The 13,007-nt window shown below is 38.0% G+C and overlaps 1 protein-coding gene across 1 annotated transcript in view; it reads right to left on the bottom strand.

The window, feature by feature from the left end:
* STXBP4 (syntaxin binding protein 4) overlaps positions 1 to 13,007 on the bottom strand; it is a 223,629-nt gene that overhangs the window by 75,152 nt on the left and 135,470 nt on the right. Inside the window, 1 exon segment of the mRNA XM_020991942.2 lies at positions 10,990 to 11,123. Coding sequence (XP_020847601.1) covers positions 10,990 to 11,123 — 134 coding nt within the window.

The raw sequence follows: 13,007 nt of genomic DNA, 5'->3' as shown, positions 1-13,007 counted from the left end.
AGGTCACAAAGCTAGCAAATGTCAAAGATAGGAATTGAACTCAGGTCTTCTTGACCTCTTTACCTACCTAGACACTTGAAACTCAGTAATTTATTATTTTTTTTCTAATTGTGGTGCCACTTAAGCCCTAATGCATAGGCACAGTAGGTGCTAACCTGATGGGATATGAGAATTGTTACTATCCACTCTACCTAAATACTTCCTTTTCTTCTATGAGCCTTCTACGGCTCTGTTCTGTTCTTCTCCTGGATGCAGATTCCCATTCTATATAGAGGCATAGCTTTCAAAGGCACGTATTACCTGGGGCAGGAAGGAGTTGGCGAGACTGGGATTGGGAAAATAAGTTCTAGCTTAATATTTTGCTGGGTGCCATGGAGGGAATCTAAATCAAGTCCTAGCCTCCAAGAAGCTTGTACTCTAGGTGAGGAGACAAGGCAAACAACAAAATAAGTTAAGAGTATGATAAGAACAATAGATTATCAAGGCCCAAGAAAGAATTCTTAGAAGAGGTAGCATCTGATTGTTGTTGTTCATCCTTTGCTTTTGAAGAGGACCAATGACATCATGGGCGGTGTCTGGACCTTGTGCCTGAATTGGATTTAGGTGAGGCAGCATTGTGCCAAGTTGTCAGCCTCACTCTCTTTTTCAGAGTCATTGCAGTTCAGTGGCAGGACAAAAGTCAAGATGACTGGCAGTGACCCAAGATGCAGTGGATGACCTTGATGTCTTCCATGTCTAACCAAGTTCTAAGCACTCCACAGTGCCTGCTTCTGCCACTTTGATGGCTGTTGGAACAAATTGTTCTCACCTACCCAAATGCTTGGGGTAGACATTCCCCTAACTCACCAACAGGTTTGATTTCTGTTGGTCACCCTCAACCTGGTTTAGCCCATCTGCCAAGACAGTTTTACTGGGGTATGGTTGCTACACATGCTACAGCTTCTTGGAGCTACAGGTGAGAGTCAGGTGAAAGGTAAACACCAAAGATGGATGAATAGTCCTGAAAAGGGCTCAGAAAGCCCTCATACTAGAAATGTTAAGTCCTCCTGAACTTCCCATCCATCATCTGAATTGAGTCTTTGAAGGAAGACAAGAATTCCAAGGGAAGAGCACATACCAAATGTGAGGCACTGGTAATAGGAGATGGTGTACTGAGTTTAAGGAAGGGCTAATAGATAAGTTTTGGCTAGAGTATACGAAGAGGTGTAGGTTAAATTAGACTAGAAAGGAAGGCTGCAGTCAGATTGTGAGGAGCCTTAAATGGCATGAGGGTTTGTATTTCAAGATTTAGCTCAAATCTAACCTTTTCTAGGAAGTTATTTCTCCTGAAATAACTGAGCTTACCTCTGAAGTATTATTTACAGGTTGTCTCCCATTAAAATGTGAGCTCTGTGAAGGCAGGGGTTGTTTTTGCCTTTCTTTGTATTACCAGTATTTAGCACAGTGCCTGGCACATGGTAAGCACTTAATGAAAGTTTGTTGAGGGAGTGGGGAGCCCCTGAAGATTTTTAAGTCAGGGAGTGACATGGTCTGATTTGTGCTTTAGGAAGAAATTTATAGTTGTATTGAAGAAATAGAGAAAGAGAGTCTAGATAGGGAGATGAGTTGGAGTCGATTACAGTGAGAGGTCCAGGTGACAAGTGACGAGGCCTTGAACTATGAGTAGAGAGAAGGGGACGGATGCCAAAACAGCTGTAGAGGTAAAATGATAAGAGTTGGCAACTCACTGGAGAGATGAAGAGGCAGAATCAGACATAATTAAAAGGGATTTTTGAAAAAAAATTAGTTTCTAAAAATCTATTATTGGTTCAGATAGGGAAAGTCAGATTATCCTTGAGATAACTGATCAACAAAGTAATTTCCTGATTATCATTTTTGTTTCCTGAGTAGAGCCTCTTACAGGCTAATTATGAGCAACAAATGTTTGTTGGGATGATGAATGAGAGCAGGGGAGGGAGGGAGGGAGTGCTTCATTCTTTTCCCTAGTGGGGCTTTCAGCAATGATGGAGGAGACAAGCGGACAGCAAAAGGTTTTGAGACCTACCAGCAGATAGTAGAATCATAGATTTAGATCCAGAAGGGACCTTAGATACAATTTATTACCGCCACCTCATTTTACAGATAAGTAAACAGGCTTAGAGAAAGATGACCATTTAACCAAGATTATAGGGTGGTAAAGAGAGCTGGGCCTACCCTACTAATTAATTATTTCTACTTCAGAAAAGTGAAAAGCACTGGGCTCAGAGAACTTAGAGCCTTGGGCTTCAATATTTTCTAGCTGGATGACCACAGGCAAGTCACGTCATCTTTCAATTTCCTCATTGTGAAATAGGGATAATGATATCCCTATTTGACAAGTGGTTGTATGTGTCAAACGTGATAATGTATGTAAAGCCCCTTTTCCAACCTCAAAGCTTTCTATAAATGACAATTTTATCACGATCACTGATAAAAGTACAACAAATTCTATACAACACCCCAATGAGCTAACCAAGACTTCATCTAAATTCTTAAATTGCCCACTAAAATGAAACACAGAAAGATCTAAGATATGAGAAGTAGAGTGGGGGAGGAAGGAATGGGAATGGTGTGTAACTGACTGGTTACATTTGCTAATTAAAATTACTTCAGGCAGGCTAGATGTCAAGCTAAGTTTCATTCTCAAGGTCTTTCAGATGAGAAACATGACATCTAGCAACATGTTAATAGAATTCCACTACAACAAAATAATTAAAACTTTCTCTGAAGATTTTTACAAGTGGATGTTACAGTAGTCTTGGCACTCTATAAATACATCGGGAGCCCTCAATAAATGTTTATTGGGTTGAATTGCGTTCACTTTTATTTGGAATTTACAGCTCTATTTCATGTGACTTGTCTGAGAGTTAGGTTCCCAGGACCTGTTCAACTGTAGGCATGCTAACTAAGATTTTGAACCTACAAGACTTGGTAGAAAGGAGCTACACAAAACAGATGCCAGACACTCATTCTGAATGGCTTTTTGTTTATTTTTTTTTTAATTGAATCAATCAGCCATTTTGTTATCATATAAATACAGCCTGGCTTAATAGATTTTTGGCATCCTTCTGTGAAGTAAACAGAAAGAGTGATCATTCTGCAAAATGTAACCTGTTAATTGTTTTGTGCTATGACTTAGGGTAAGATCAGGAAGGTGAATTGTCTATTGGAGAAGGCATAAAGAATACATACCACTCCTTTTGTTAAAATTATTTCTTTTGAAGTTGCCCAAAGTGTCACCTGACCAATAGTATTTTTCTTCCTTTCCTTTGTCTGTTTCATCTTCTTCAGATATATAAATAAAAATATGCTTATTAATAATTTGCTTTGAGAGAACTGACTCCCTCAGGTTTTGGTAAAAAATTATTATGGTTAAAAAAAAATTATAATCTCCAGCCTCGGTGTCTCGTTGGTACTTTTGTGATGTCGGGACAAGATATGAAAGGCTCTCACCATGTTGGGCCAAACCTCAATGGAAGAACCTCTGCAGTGAACTCAAAGGAGGATCATTTAAGAGGGCAGTAGTCTGCATTGCTGGGGGAAAAATCCACACTGATGGAATCACAGATCAGTTTGAGTGTTGAGTATTGGAGTATGTGTCAGTCAAAAATAAAAATGAAAGTTCACAACGTACCCTGATAAGTTAACATAATGGCATTTTAGTGATTCCTCTGAAGAATGATGATTTCATTGGTTTAGAGAATTCCCAGGAAGAACTCCCTGTACTATTGTAGGCCAACACCATTTCTGCAACTTAATCTTAGGAAAAGACATCTGTGGCACTAGGAACATAAGTAACTTGCTCAGGCTCACACAACCAATGCATGTTAAAGACAGGCCCCCAAATCCAGTCCTTAACCTCGAGGCAAGCTTTATACGCACTGTACTGCATACATTAATCATTGAACATATGTGGAAAGACCCACACTAGCATCTCTAGGAAAAAAAATGTTTTTTAATTTCAATGGTTTTGTGATCTCATTGATGTGTCCTTCCAAGTCCTTCCAAGGAGACAGATTACAACCCATCCAGCCTTGTCCAATCTGTGTGACACTTAATTGTGTCTTCCTCTACGTTTAATCTCTTGATCCATCAATCAACCAACAAGTATTTATTAAAACAGCTAATTTGTGCCTGATACCGTCCTAGCCATTGGAGATACATGTACAAAGAATGAAAAATCCCAACCTGCAATGATCTTCTATTTGAACAAGGGAGACAATAAGTACATATAAAGTATATACATAAAGTACATATAAAGCTATATATTTATAATATACACATACAGATCTACAAACATGCAAAGCAGTAAAATACAAGTAGTTTGAGAAGGCATAAGCAGTTATGAGGATGAGCAGAAAAGATTAGAAAAGATTTCATGGAGAAGATGGTGCTCAAGTCTGTATTCTAAGAAAAGAGGTACTCTATGGACTGAAGTAGAAGAAAAGAGGGAATGTATGGAAGTCAGACAGTGCAAAGGCATGTAAACAAGAGATGGTGTCATGAGTGAGAAATGCAGAAAGCCAGTTTGGCTGCATTTTGAGAGAAGAAGGTCCAACACAAAGCGCAGAGTGCTTTCCTTTACAAATAGCACTACAGAATTTTAGAGTTGGAGGGGACCTCCAACTAGTCAACATCTAGTCCAACTTATTCCCAAAAGGAAACCACATAAAAAATCAGCATCATGTGGCTACTAATGCACCTGAGAACTATCTATTGTTTATTTCTTACTCTTGCTATGTAACCAAGCCATCTTTTTTTTTTTTCCTCCTGGTAATCAATTTTCTTGTGCAATTCATGCCTAGTGTCCATACTATAATACAGCTGGATAAGCAACCCATAGAGGTAGTCCATCATTATAAATAATTATAAAAGACACTCTGAAGAAACAATGAGCTAGGCCCCAAGTTGAACAAGAAGAGAGGAATAGGCTAGATTGTCCTGGGTAAACCTTTTTTTTTTTTTTGGTCTGGTACAGGATAAGCATCTAATAAATGCTTTTGGATTGATTGATTATTTTTAATGAGCCCACACTTCTTAAAACAAAAGCCTCATTTTTAAAATATCATGTTCTTCCAGTGATATGGAATGGCTGTGAAGAATGGAATACCAAATCCTATGAAGAATTTAACTAGCTATGTGACCCTGGACAAGTCACATAACCCTGAATGCCTCACCAAAAAACCAAAACAAAAAAAAAACCAAAACAAAAACAAAAAAAAAGGAATTTAAGGTGAGGGTTGCCCAAAGAATAATGGAGAGGAGCATGGTGGTATGAATAGACCACCAGTATATTACCAACCATAGTGAAAAATAAAGATAAAAATGCCTTTTTTTATTTCCAAACTGATTCAATGTGAAACCAAAATCCTCAGTAGCTATATATACATATATGTGTGTATACACATATACATGTGTATATATATGTATATACATACATACATGTTTATATATAAACATTACAAAGAAGGTGCTACCTGGCTTCTTTCTTACCTATATGTGGGCAAGTATTTTCTATGATAAGTATGTCCAAATTCAAAACCAACATGGAGGTGAACAATTCTACATTAAAAAATATCTCGTCTACCATTTTTTTTATGTTTTTGCTTTAAAGAATAGCTTTAGAAAGTAATTATGTAATAATTTGAAACCAAAGAGGAAAGCAATGAATTTTCAGTGAATGAAAAATTACCAAGGATTTTAGACATACTTCTCCAATGTTGTGGGTAGTCAAGAACTCCATCACTGGGGATAGTCAGAGTCTGAAGGCCAACCTGACAGGAATGTTGAAGAAGGGATTTTTGTACTCTCCCGGTTACTGACCTAGACAACTTCTAACTGTATATCCTTTGCATGATTCTACATTCTATGCATAATCTAGTTTTAAGTGAGAAGAGGAACATAAATATCTTTTTGTTTCTTCCAGACCAGGTAAGCCTATTCTTTATTTCTCCACTGTGCAATTGGAATCACTGAATAATATGTACATAATCAAGTAGATAATGGAGGCAATTATCCAGATAATTTAAGTTTCACAAAAATCCTTTGAAACAACTCAATAAGCATGGCCAAAGCAATGGGGAGAGGAGGGAGGCTGAATTAGAACTTGAATAATTGTCTCAATTATTCATGCTGCATGTAGACAAAGATGCTGGAAAGACAGTAAAGTAGAAACATTCCTGGATTTAGAACCAGAAGACCTGCATTTAAGTTTCAGCTTCTCCATGTGAGTGGCCCTGAGCAAATCACTTAATATCTCAGCCTCAGTTTCCTCTTTTGTAAATAAAGATAATAATACTTACAACTTTCTACTTTCAATAATTTTAACTTCAAGTAACATTTATTATGTGTATACTGTGTGCAGAATAATGCGCTTGGCACTAAAGGAAATGCAAGGATTAACTAAGACACAGTCCCTTGATGGTGGCAGTGGTAGTAGTGGTGGTGGTAGCAGAAGTCTTGTATGCGGAGACATAATATTGGGCTTAGGGGATTGGAGCTTTAGCTTAGGTCACCAGCACAGGGGGTGAGGAAGGTGCTCCCTTTCTATGCTGACCACTTCCAGGGTGCCTCATGGTTTTCCTATTGGCTCATGCCACTGTTCAGTGGCTTACACCACCAAGATTTTCCTATGATATCCTTCTCCTGGTACTGGCCTTTCCTCCCAAATTCTTAGAGGCGTAAGGGTTAAATTCTTTGGGAAATGGGCCAGCCCCTTTCCCAGTCCACCTACAATTGTGGTTGGACCATGTGCAGCAACGTTGCTAGCCCACATACCTCACTCAAATCAAATTTGCCAGAGGGGTTTGGATTCCTAGTTCAAATACTGAGATACTCAAGTAATTTCAATACAAAAATATATGATAAGTATGTAAGAAACTACAGTGTTATGTGTGCTCTAAGAGGGAAAGATCATTATGAACCACAGGATTCAGGAAAAGCTTCATAGGAGAGGTGGTAGCACTAAAGTAGAACATTAAAAGAGGACTAGGATGTCAACAGACAAAGATGGGGGATGGTGGTGTGGGGCGGGAGGCTATTCTGAACAGTGTGAATGAAATTACGGGACAAGCACCATGGAGAGTGAACAGCTCAGTTAGGCTGAAGCATCAGATTGTGAAAGTCCTTGAACACCAAGATACATAGTCTGAACACAGGGCTGATGAAGAGATAATGAATGTCACGCAGTTTGTAACCACAAAATGCTATATAAACACCAACAGGGATGATAACATGTTTAAAATAGGATTAAAAAAATAAATTTATATAGATAACAAACAAACCAACCTCAATTGTCTAAGTTGAGCTAAACTACTGTAGTAACACTCCTTCCAGACTTTTGTCAACTCACATCTTCTTGACTAGTAGTCTCCAAAGTGAAGGTCATGGTCTTATCCTATGGAGGGACCATTGCCTGACCCCAAGGCATATGTGATCAAACATCTGAAGGTAGGAAGCCAACTTGCATTCCATTCTTTCTTTGATAGACATTTGTGGAGCTTGCCTCCAACACAACTTACAACAACAGTTATGCCCCTATAAGTACCTTCTCCCCAATTTCCTTTCCTGTGAGAGCTCACAAGCACTTTCCTTCTGAGATGAGTGTGAGTCTCCAGCTGACAACTGCTGTTTGGTGGCAATGTCCAGTGAATAAGACAACCCTCCTCTCCTTCCTTGCTTTTTTGTTTTGGTTAGGACGGAGTGATTCACACGGGATGTGCCATTATCTTTCTCCACAAACCTGTTCATCTTCCAAACTTGCCATCATCGTCAAGGCCTCCAACATCCTTCTAGGGACCTGGGTTTCGGTAAGTTCAAGCTCATCTCTGACTCCTTGTCTCTCTTCACCCCACATCCACCTATTTAATCCCTGGCCAAATCCTGATGGTTCGCAATTCCCACATCTATCCCTTTTTCTACTCACACAGCTCCCACTCCAATTCAGGCCCTTACCACTTGTCACCTTACCTACTGCACTTATCTCCCAAGTGGTCTTCCTGTCTCAATTCCCTACCTCCTGAAGCCCACTCTGCACACAGCTGCCAAGGAAAACACAAACACAAATCTGTTGATGTCACTCCTCTATTGAATAAATGCCAATGACTCCCAATTTGATTCTTAGAATCAAATTTTTTTCATCTTTATCTCATTCTATTTTTAGTTTTTCATTTTATGATGTGCATAATTAATAGTATGGCAGAATATGCGTATAACTTATAGAAGGGGGATAGGAAATAGACCTGTGATTTCACTGGCATAGGGAACTCCTCAAACTATCTCTACCAGTATAGGTTGGGGCATACAGCCTTAGAGAGTTCTCTGTGCAGGGCTTCTTAAACTTTTTCCACTCGGACCCCCTTTTGCATTTTGGCAGCTGTTAGCTGGTGCTGAGTGGCCCTGAGGACATGCACAGTGCAAAGTGCACATGCTGTGTGTTCAGAACCGAGACTGCAGTGAAGATGCCGGATGCAACACAGGCAAGCAGTGCCAGAAACACCTCAGATGCATTATGCATTTGATTTTTAATTAATTTTTGGTCATTGCGCATTCAGAAACCTTTTACTGTTGCCAAATTTTTCACAACCTCATATGGGGTCGCAACCCATAGTTTAAGAAGCATTGCATAGCAATGAGAGAGATTCAGCACACGACACGTCCAATATGTATCAGATTCAGGATCTGAACACAGGCCATCCTATCTCTAAGGCTGTCTCTCTATCCAGTATTCTATGCTATTTGTCTATCTGTCTAAAGTATGTGTATATATGTATAGATTAGATAGATTTTTTTTAAATTATTAGGATTAGGGTTATTAGAGTTAGAGTTATATATGGTTAATCTTAGCATTATTTTGTATAAATAAATATACATATATTGGGGATACGTGCTCAAAAATATTTTTCTAATAAGGCTATACAATCAGAAGTCTGGAGACCACTCCTCTAGAGCACAGTTATGAAATGGAAAACTTATTATGTGCATAAAGTCTAAAGAAGACAAATGTGATTTACCTGAATTATTCAAAATCACAGAGATCTCTACAATAAAGTTACTTAAGGTCCCATGCACTGTACTATCATACTCATTCCTAATGACAAAAAGGATGTAGATCCCATACAAGACTTCTAGTTTAAAAAAAAATGCAGGTATAGTTTTTCAACAATCAGAAACTATAATAAAGACAGGTAGAATTAAATTCTGCTTTTCTTCAAAAGGAAAATATCTTTTGCTGAATTTTAAATATTTTCCTTGGATAATCATTTTCAGTAGTCCTAGAAGTTAATGATAATAACTGTAATAACACTGCTAAGTTAATTAACTAATGGTTAAGTCCTTTGGGAAATGTCAATGCAGCTGTGGCCTGTTCCCTAAAAAAATCCTTGATTTATAAAAATCTGGACTCAGAAACCAGACAAATCATGTTGATTATTCTCTCCAAAAAAATAAAAATGAAAAATCCCCAGAGATCCCTTATGAGTTTCTCTAATATGTTTAAAATAGGATTTGCTTTATTTTTTAAATGAAATTTACATGCAAATATTCAAAAACATCTATTTTATGAAATAAAATACATCAGTATAATACCATTCATTACACTCATTGAAGGGTCAAGCTTCCAGCAACCAACAGCTACAAAGTGAGAAGTCAGTAAATAAAGTGCCTGGCCATGTAAAATAGGTATCATAAAATTCCGGTACCAAAGTCATACATTTTACTCCTGAGGCTCTAAAAAATTGTTGTAATTGACTCTTATTTAACATACTGCTCTAACAGACTTGGTTATCTTGCTTCCCAGGGGATAAAAGATTAAAGCAGCAAAGGAGAATGAGAAATATTTCTCATTCTCTCATGTTAGAAAAATGGGGAGGGGGTGGGGTGTTGTATCTGAATCCTTGCAGATGAAAATGTGCATTTGTTAAGGAATGAAAAAGAACAGAACCATCATATGGCTAGAATTGATGAGTGACCTCTTTACTACCGTGCAGGGATTCGGTGTTGGGATCACTTCAAGTTGGCCGTGGACCAAGAAACTGACCACAGTTCCTTGGAGTCATACTCAAAGGTTTTACTGCTTGTTAGACCCTGCAAAAACTTGTGCTCTACTGACATATTCTTTGAGAAGCCAGGGTCACCTTCATGCTACAATGAAGCAGGAAAGATCTTTAAAGGAGGATTGACAACGATAGCAGCATTTAATTAATTATTCAAGTAGAATCTGATACTAATAAAATAACACATGAAACAACCTGCTCCCAGGCTCCTCATGACAAAATTACTACCTAATCACCTATCAAAACATCTTTGAAAGAATAACCCCTTCAGTCCTAGCATGAAGGGTTCTTAACCTGGGGTCTTTGAATTTTAAAAATGTTCGTATGTTTTGACAATGATATTTCAATCTAATTGGTTTCCTTTGTAATCCTACATATTTTATTTTATGCATTCAGAAATATTCTGAGAAGGGGTCCACAGATTTCATTGGACTGCCCAAGGGGCCCATGATGCAACAGAGGTCTTGTTCTCATGAAGTCATGAGAAGCAGCCTGGAAGTCTTGGAATCATAAATACTGGAGTTCAAATGCCACCTCAGGCATATAATTTTTCCAGGTCTGAGTAGCCCTATCTACAACAAGAGGGGGTTGGACTCAATGTCCTCGAAGATCCCATCTAGCTCTAAATCTGTTATCCTACAATGATCCAATCTCTCTGTTTGATGAATGATGTGATGGTGATAATAGCAGCTTCCACTTTTGGACAGATTGGGAAGCTTTTTTACTCATATCAAAAGTTGGAAATTGCCTCTCTGAACCTACATTCATTGGCCTTCTTTATATAGGTATCTTATGTTGGAAAAACCTACCTGACAAAATTAAATAGTCATTTGAATGAGGAGGCTATTTCTTAAACTGATTTATCACTTGAAACATCAAACAAGTCAAAATGAGTAAAAAATAAACACAAATAACTCACGGTCCACTTCCAGAAGGGCACGGACAGATTTAGCAAGCTCCCTGGATTCCTGGACCAGGTTTGCTGTGACATTGCGTCCATTCCTTCCAAGTTGTGGGAACAGCGTTTGAGAACCTAACACCGATCTTCGGTCACTAAAGTGCATGAGGAGGGAAAAGGAGGGATAGAAAATAAAATAGAATTATTTTTCTAAATCATGGGAACTAATATTCCTCTTATTAAAAAGGACAGCAATTAGTCTGTCCTAAAAAACAGTACTCTTGGTTGGTGAGAATCCATTCCTGGTATTATATTGAAAGATTCTAAGAATGCTGGGGCACCATCATTTGTCACTTTTTAAGTAGATCTCTGATTTCATTGGCGCAGGAAACTCCCAGTGAAAAAAGCACCACTTTAACAATGCAGACAATAATAATGATGATGATGATGATGATGATGATGGTGATAAATGTGTACACATCAATTACCATGTGCCAGGCACTGTGCTAAGTATTTTACAATTATTATCTCATTTTATCCTTACAGCAACCCTGGGAAGTGGGTGCTATTATCATTCCCATTTTGCAGTTGAGAAAACTGAGGCATATAGAGGTTAAGTAACTTGCCCAGGGTCACACTGCCAGCACGTGTCAGAGGCAAGGCTAGAATCCAAATTCTTATCTCTGAGGCAGGCTCTCTATCCTCTATGCTACACTGTCTCTTGTTTTAGTTTAAATGATGTATTATTAATCGTAAAATGCCATTTGTTAACGTAGTTCTTTAAGGTTTAGAAGGGTGTTCTGCTTTCAGTTACATAAAATATTTCTGTTAAAATAAATTTATGAAAATATTTAGTATACTTTTACTAATAATGATGGCAATAAGTAGAAAGTGAAAGGATGACGTAATGAATGCAGCCTGATTCACTTGAGTGTACAGTTTTACTGGAGAGAAAAATTATGCTATGATTTAGAAAAGGACACTCGATTTTAATTGATGATAAAACAGTGACTGTTTATGTGTATCCCATCTTCATATGCATGAAGTTGTTGCTAAAGCAGATAGTATTTAAGTCATTCATTTTTATCTTATTTTTTTTAACCAAAGCAGGAAGTTCATTAGAAACTCCAGGATAGGATACTCCTGGGAAGGAAACTCCCTCCATCAATGCAGATGGGCTATTGCTCTACAATTTAAGTTTCCTGGTACACTGAGAGGTGCCCAGAATTACAAAGGCAGAAAGAGACACAGAGGCATAACCTGATCCCCTGTCTTCCTGGCTCTAAGCATGGAAGTCTGTTCAATATATCACACTGCTTCTTAAGTCATTCATTTTGTAAGTTTGGTCTTTTTTAGAGGCAATCAGGGTTAAGTGACTTGCCCAGGGTCGCACAGTGTCTGAGGCTACATTTGAACTCAGTCGTCTAGGTTCCAGGACAGATACTGTAACTACTGCACTACCTAGCTGCTCCTTATTTTGTTATTTAATGAAATTTTAAATTATACTAACATTATTTCCTACTGGAGTGACCTCAAGCAAAACACTTAACCTTCTCTTGCCTCAGTTTCTTTACTTATAAAATGAGGAAGTTGGATTACCTGGCCTCTCCTGCTAGATTTATGAACATGAAATGTTCCTGTGGCTTTATTTTATTTCTAAAAATTTAAATCTTACTTTGTATAGGTATTGCACAGAAATACAGTGGCCTGAAGCCTGACAAATCATGTACACATCATTCATAAAATAGTCTCCAAAAGGGTCCAAATTGTCAGCCAAATTTAAAACACTTTAAAGCATTTACTTTTCTTTTTAAAAATTAACTTCTGTGTGACTTGAATGCAACCTGATACACTTAAGAAAGGACAAAGTCTTAGTGGAGAAAAAAAGTTAAGCAAAATACCTAGAAAGGGATACAATATTGAATTGTGGATAAAGTGGTGATTGTTTATGGACTTGTTATCTCCCATGCATTGAGCAGTTATCAGAGCCTACAGGAGGATGCAGTGCAACAAACATGGAACCACTTATCAGAAGTTCA

Source organism: Phascolarctos cinereus, unplaced genomic scaffold (assembly GCF_003287225.1).
Source record: "Phascolarctos cinereus isolate Bilbo 61053 unplaced genomic scaffold, phaCin_HiC Scaffold_5;HRSCAF=322, whole genome shotgun sequence".
Classification (NCBI taxonomy): domain Eukaryota; kingdom Metazoa; phylum Chordata; class Mammalia; order Diprotodontia; family Phascolarctidae; genus Phascolarctos; species Phascolarctos cinereus.
Note: the sequence above shows the minus strand (reverse complement) of the source record. Positions and strands in the feature narration are given on the sequence as shown.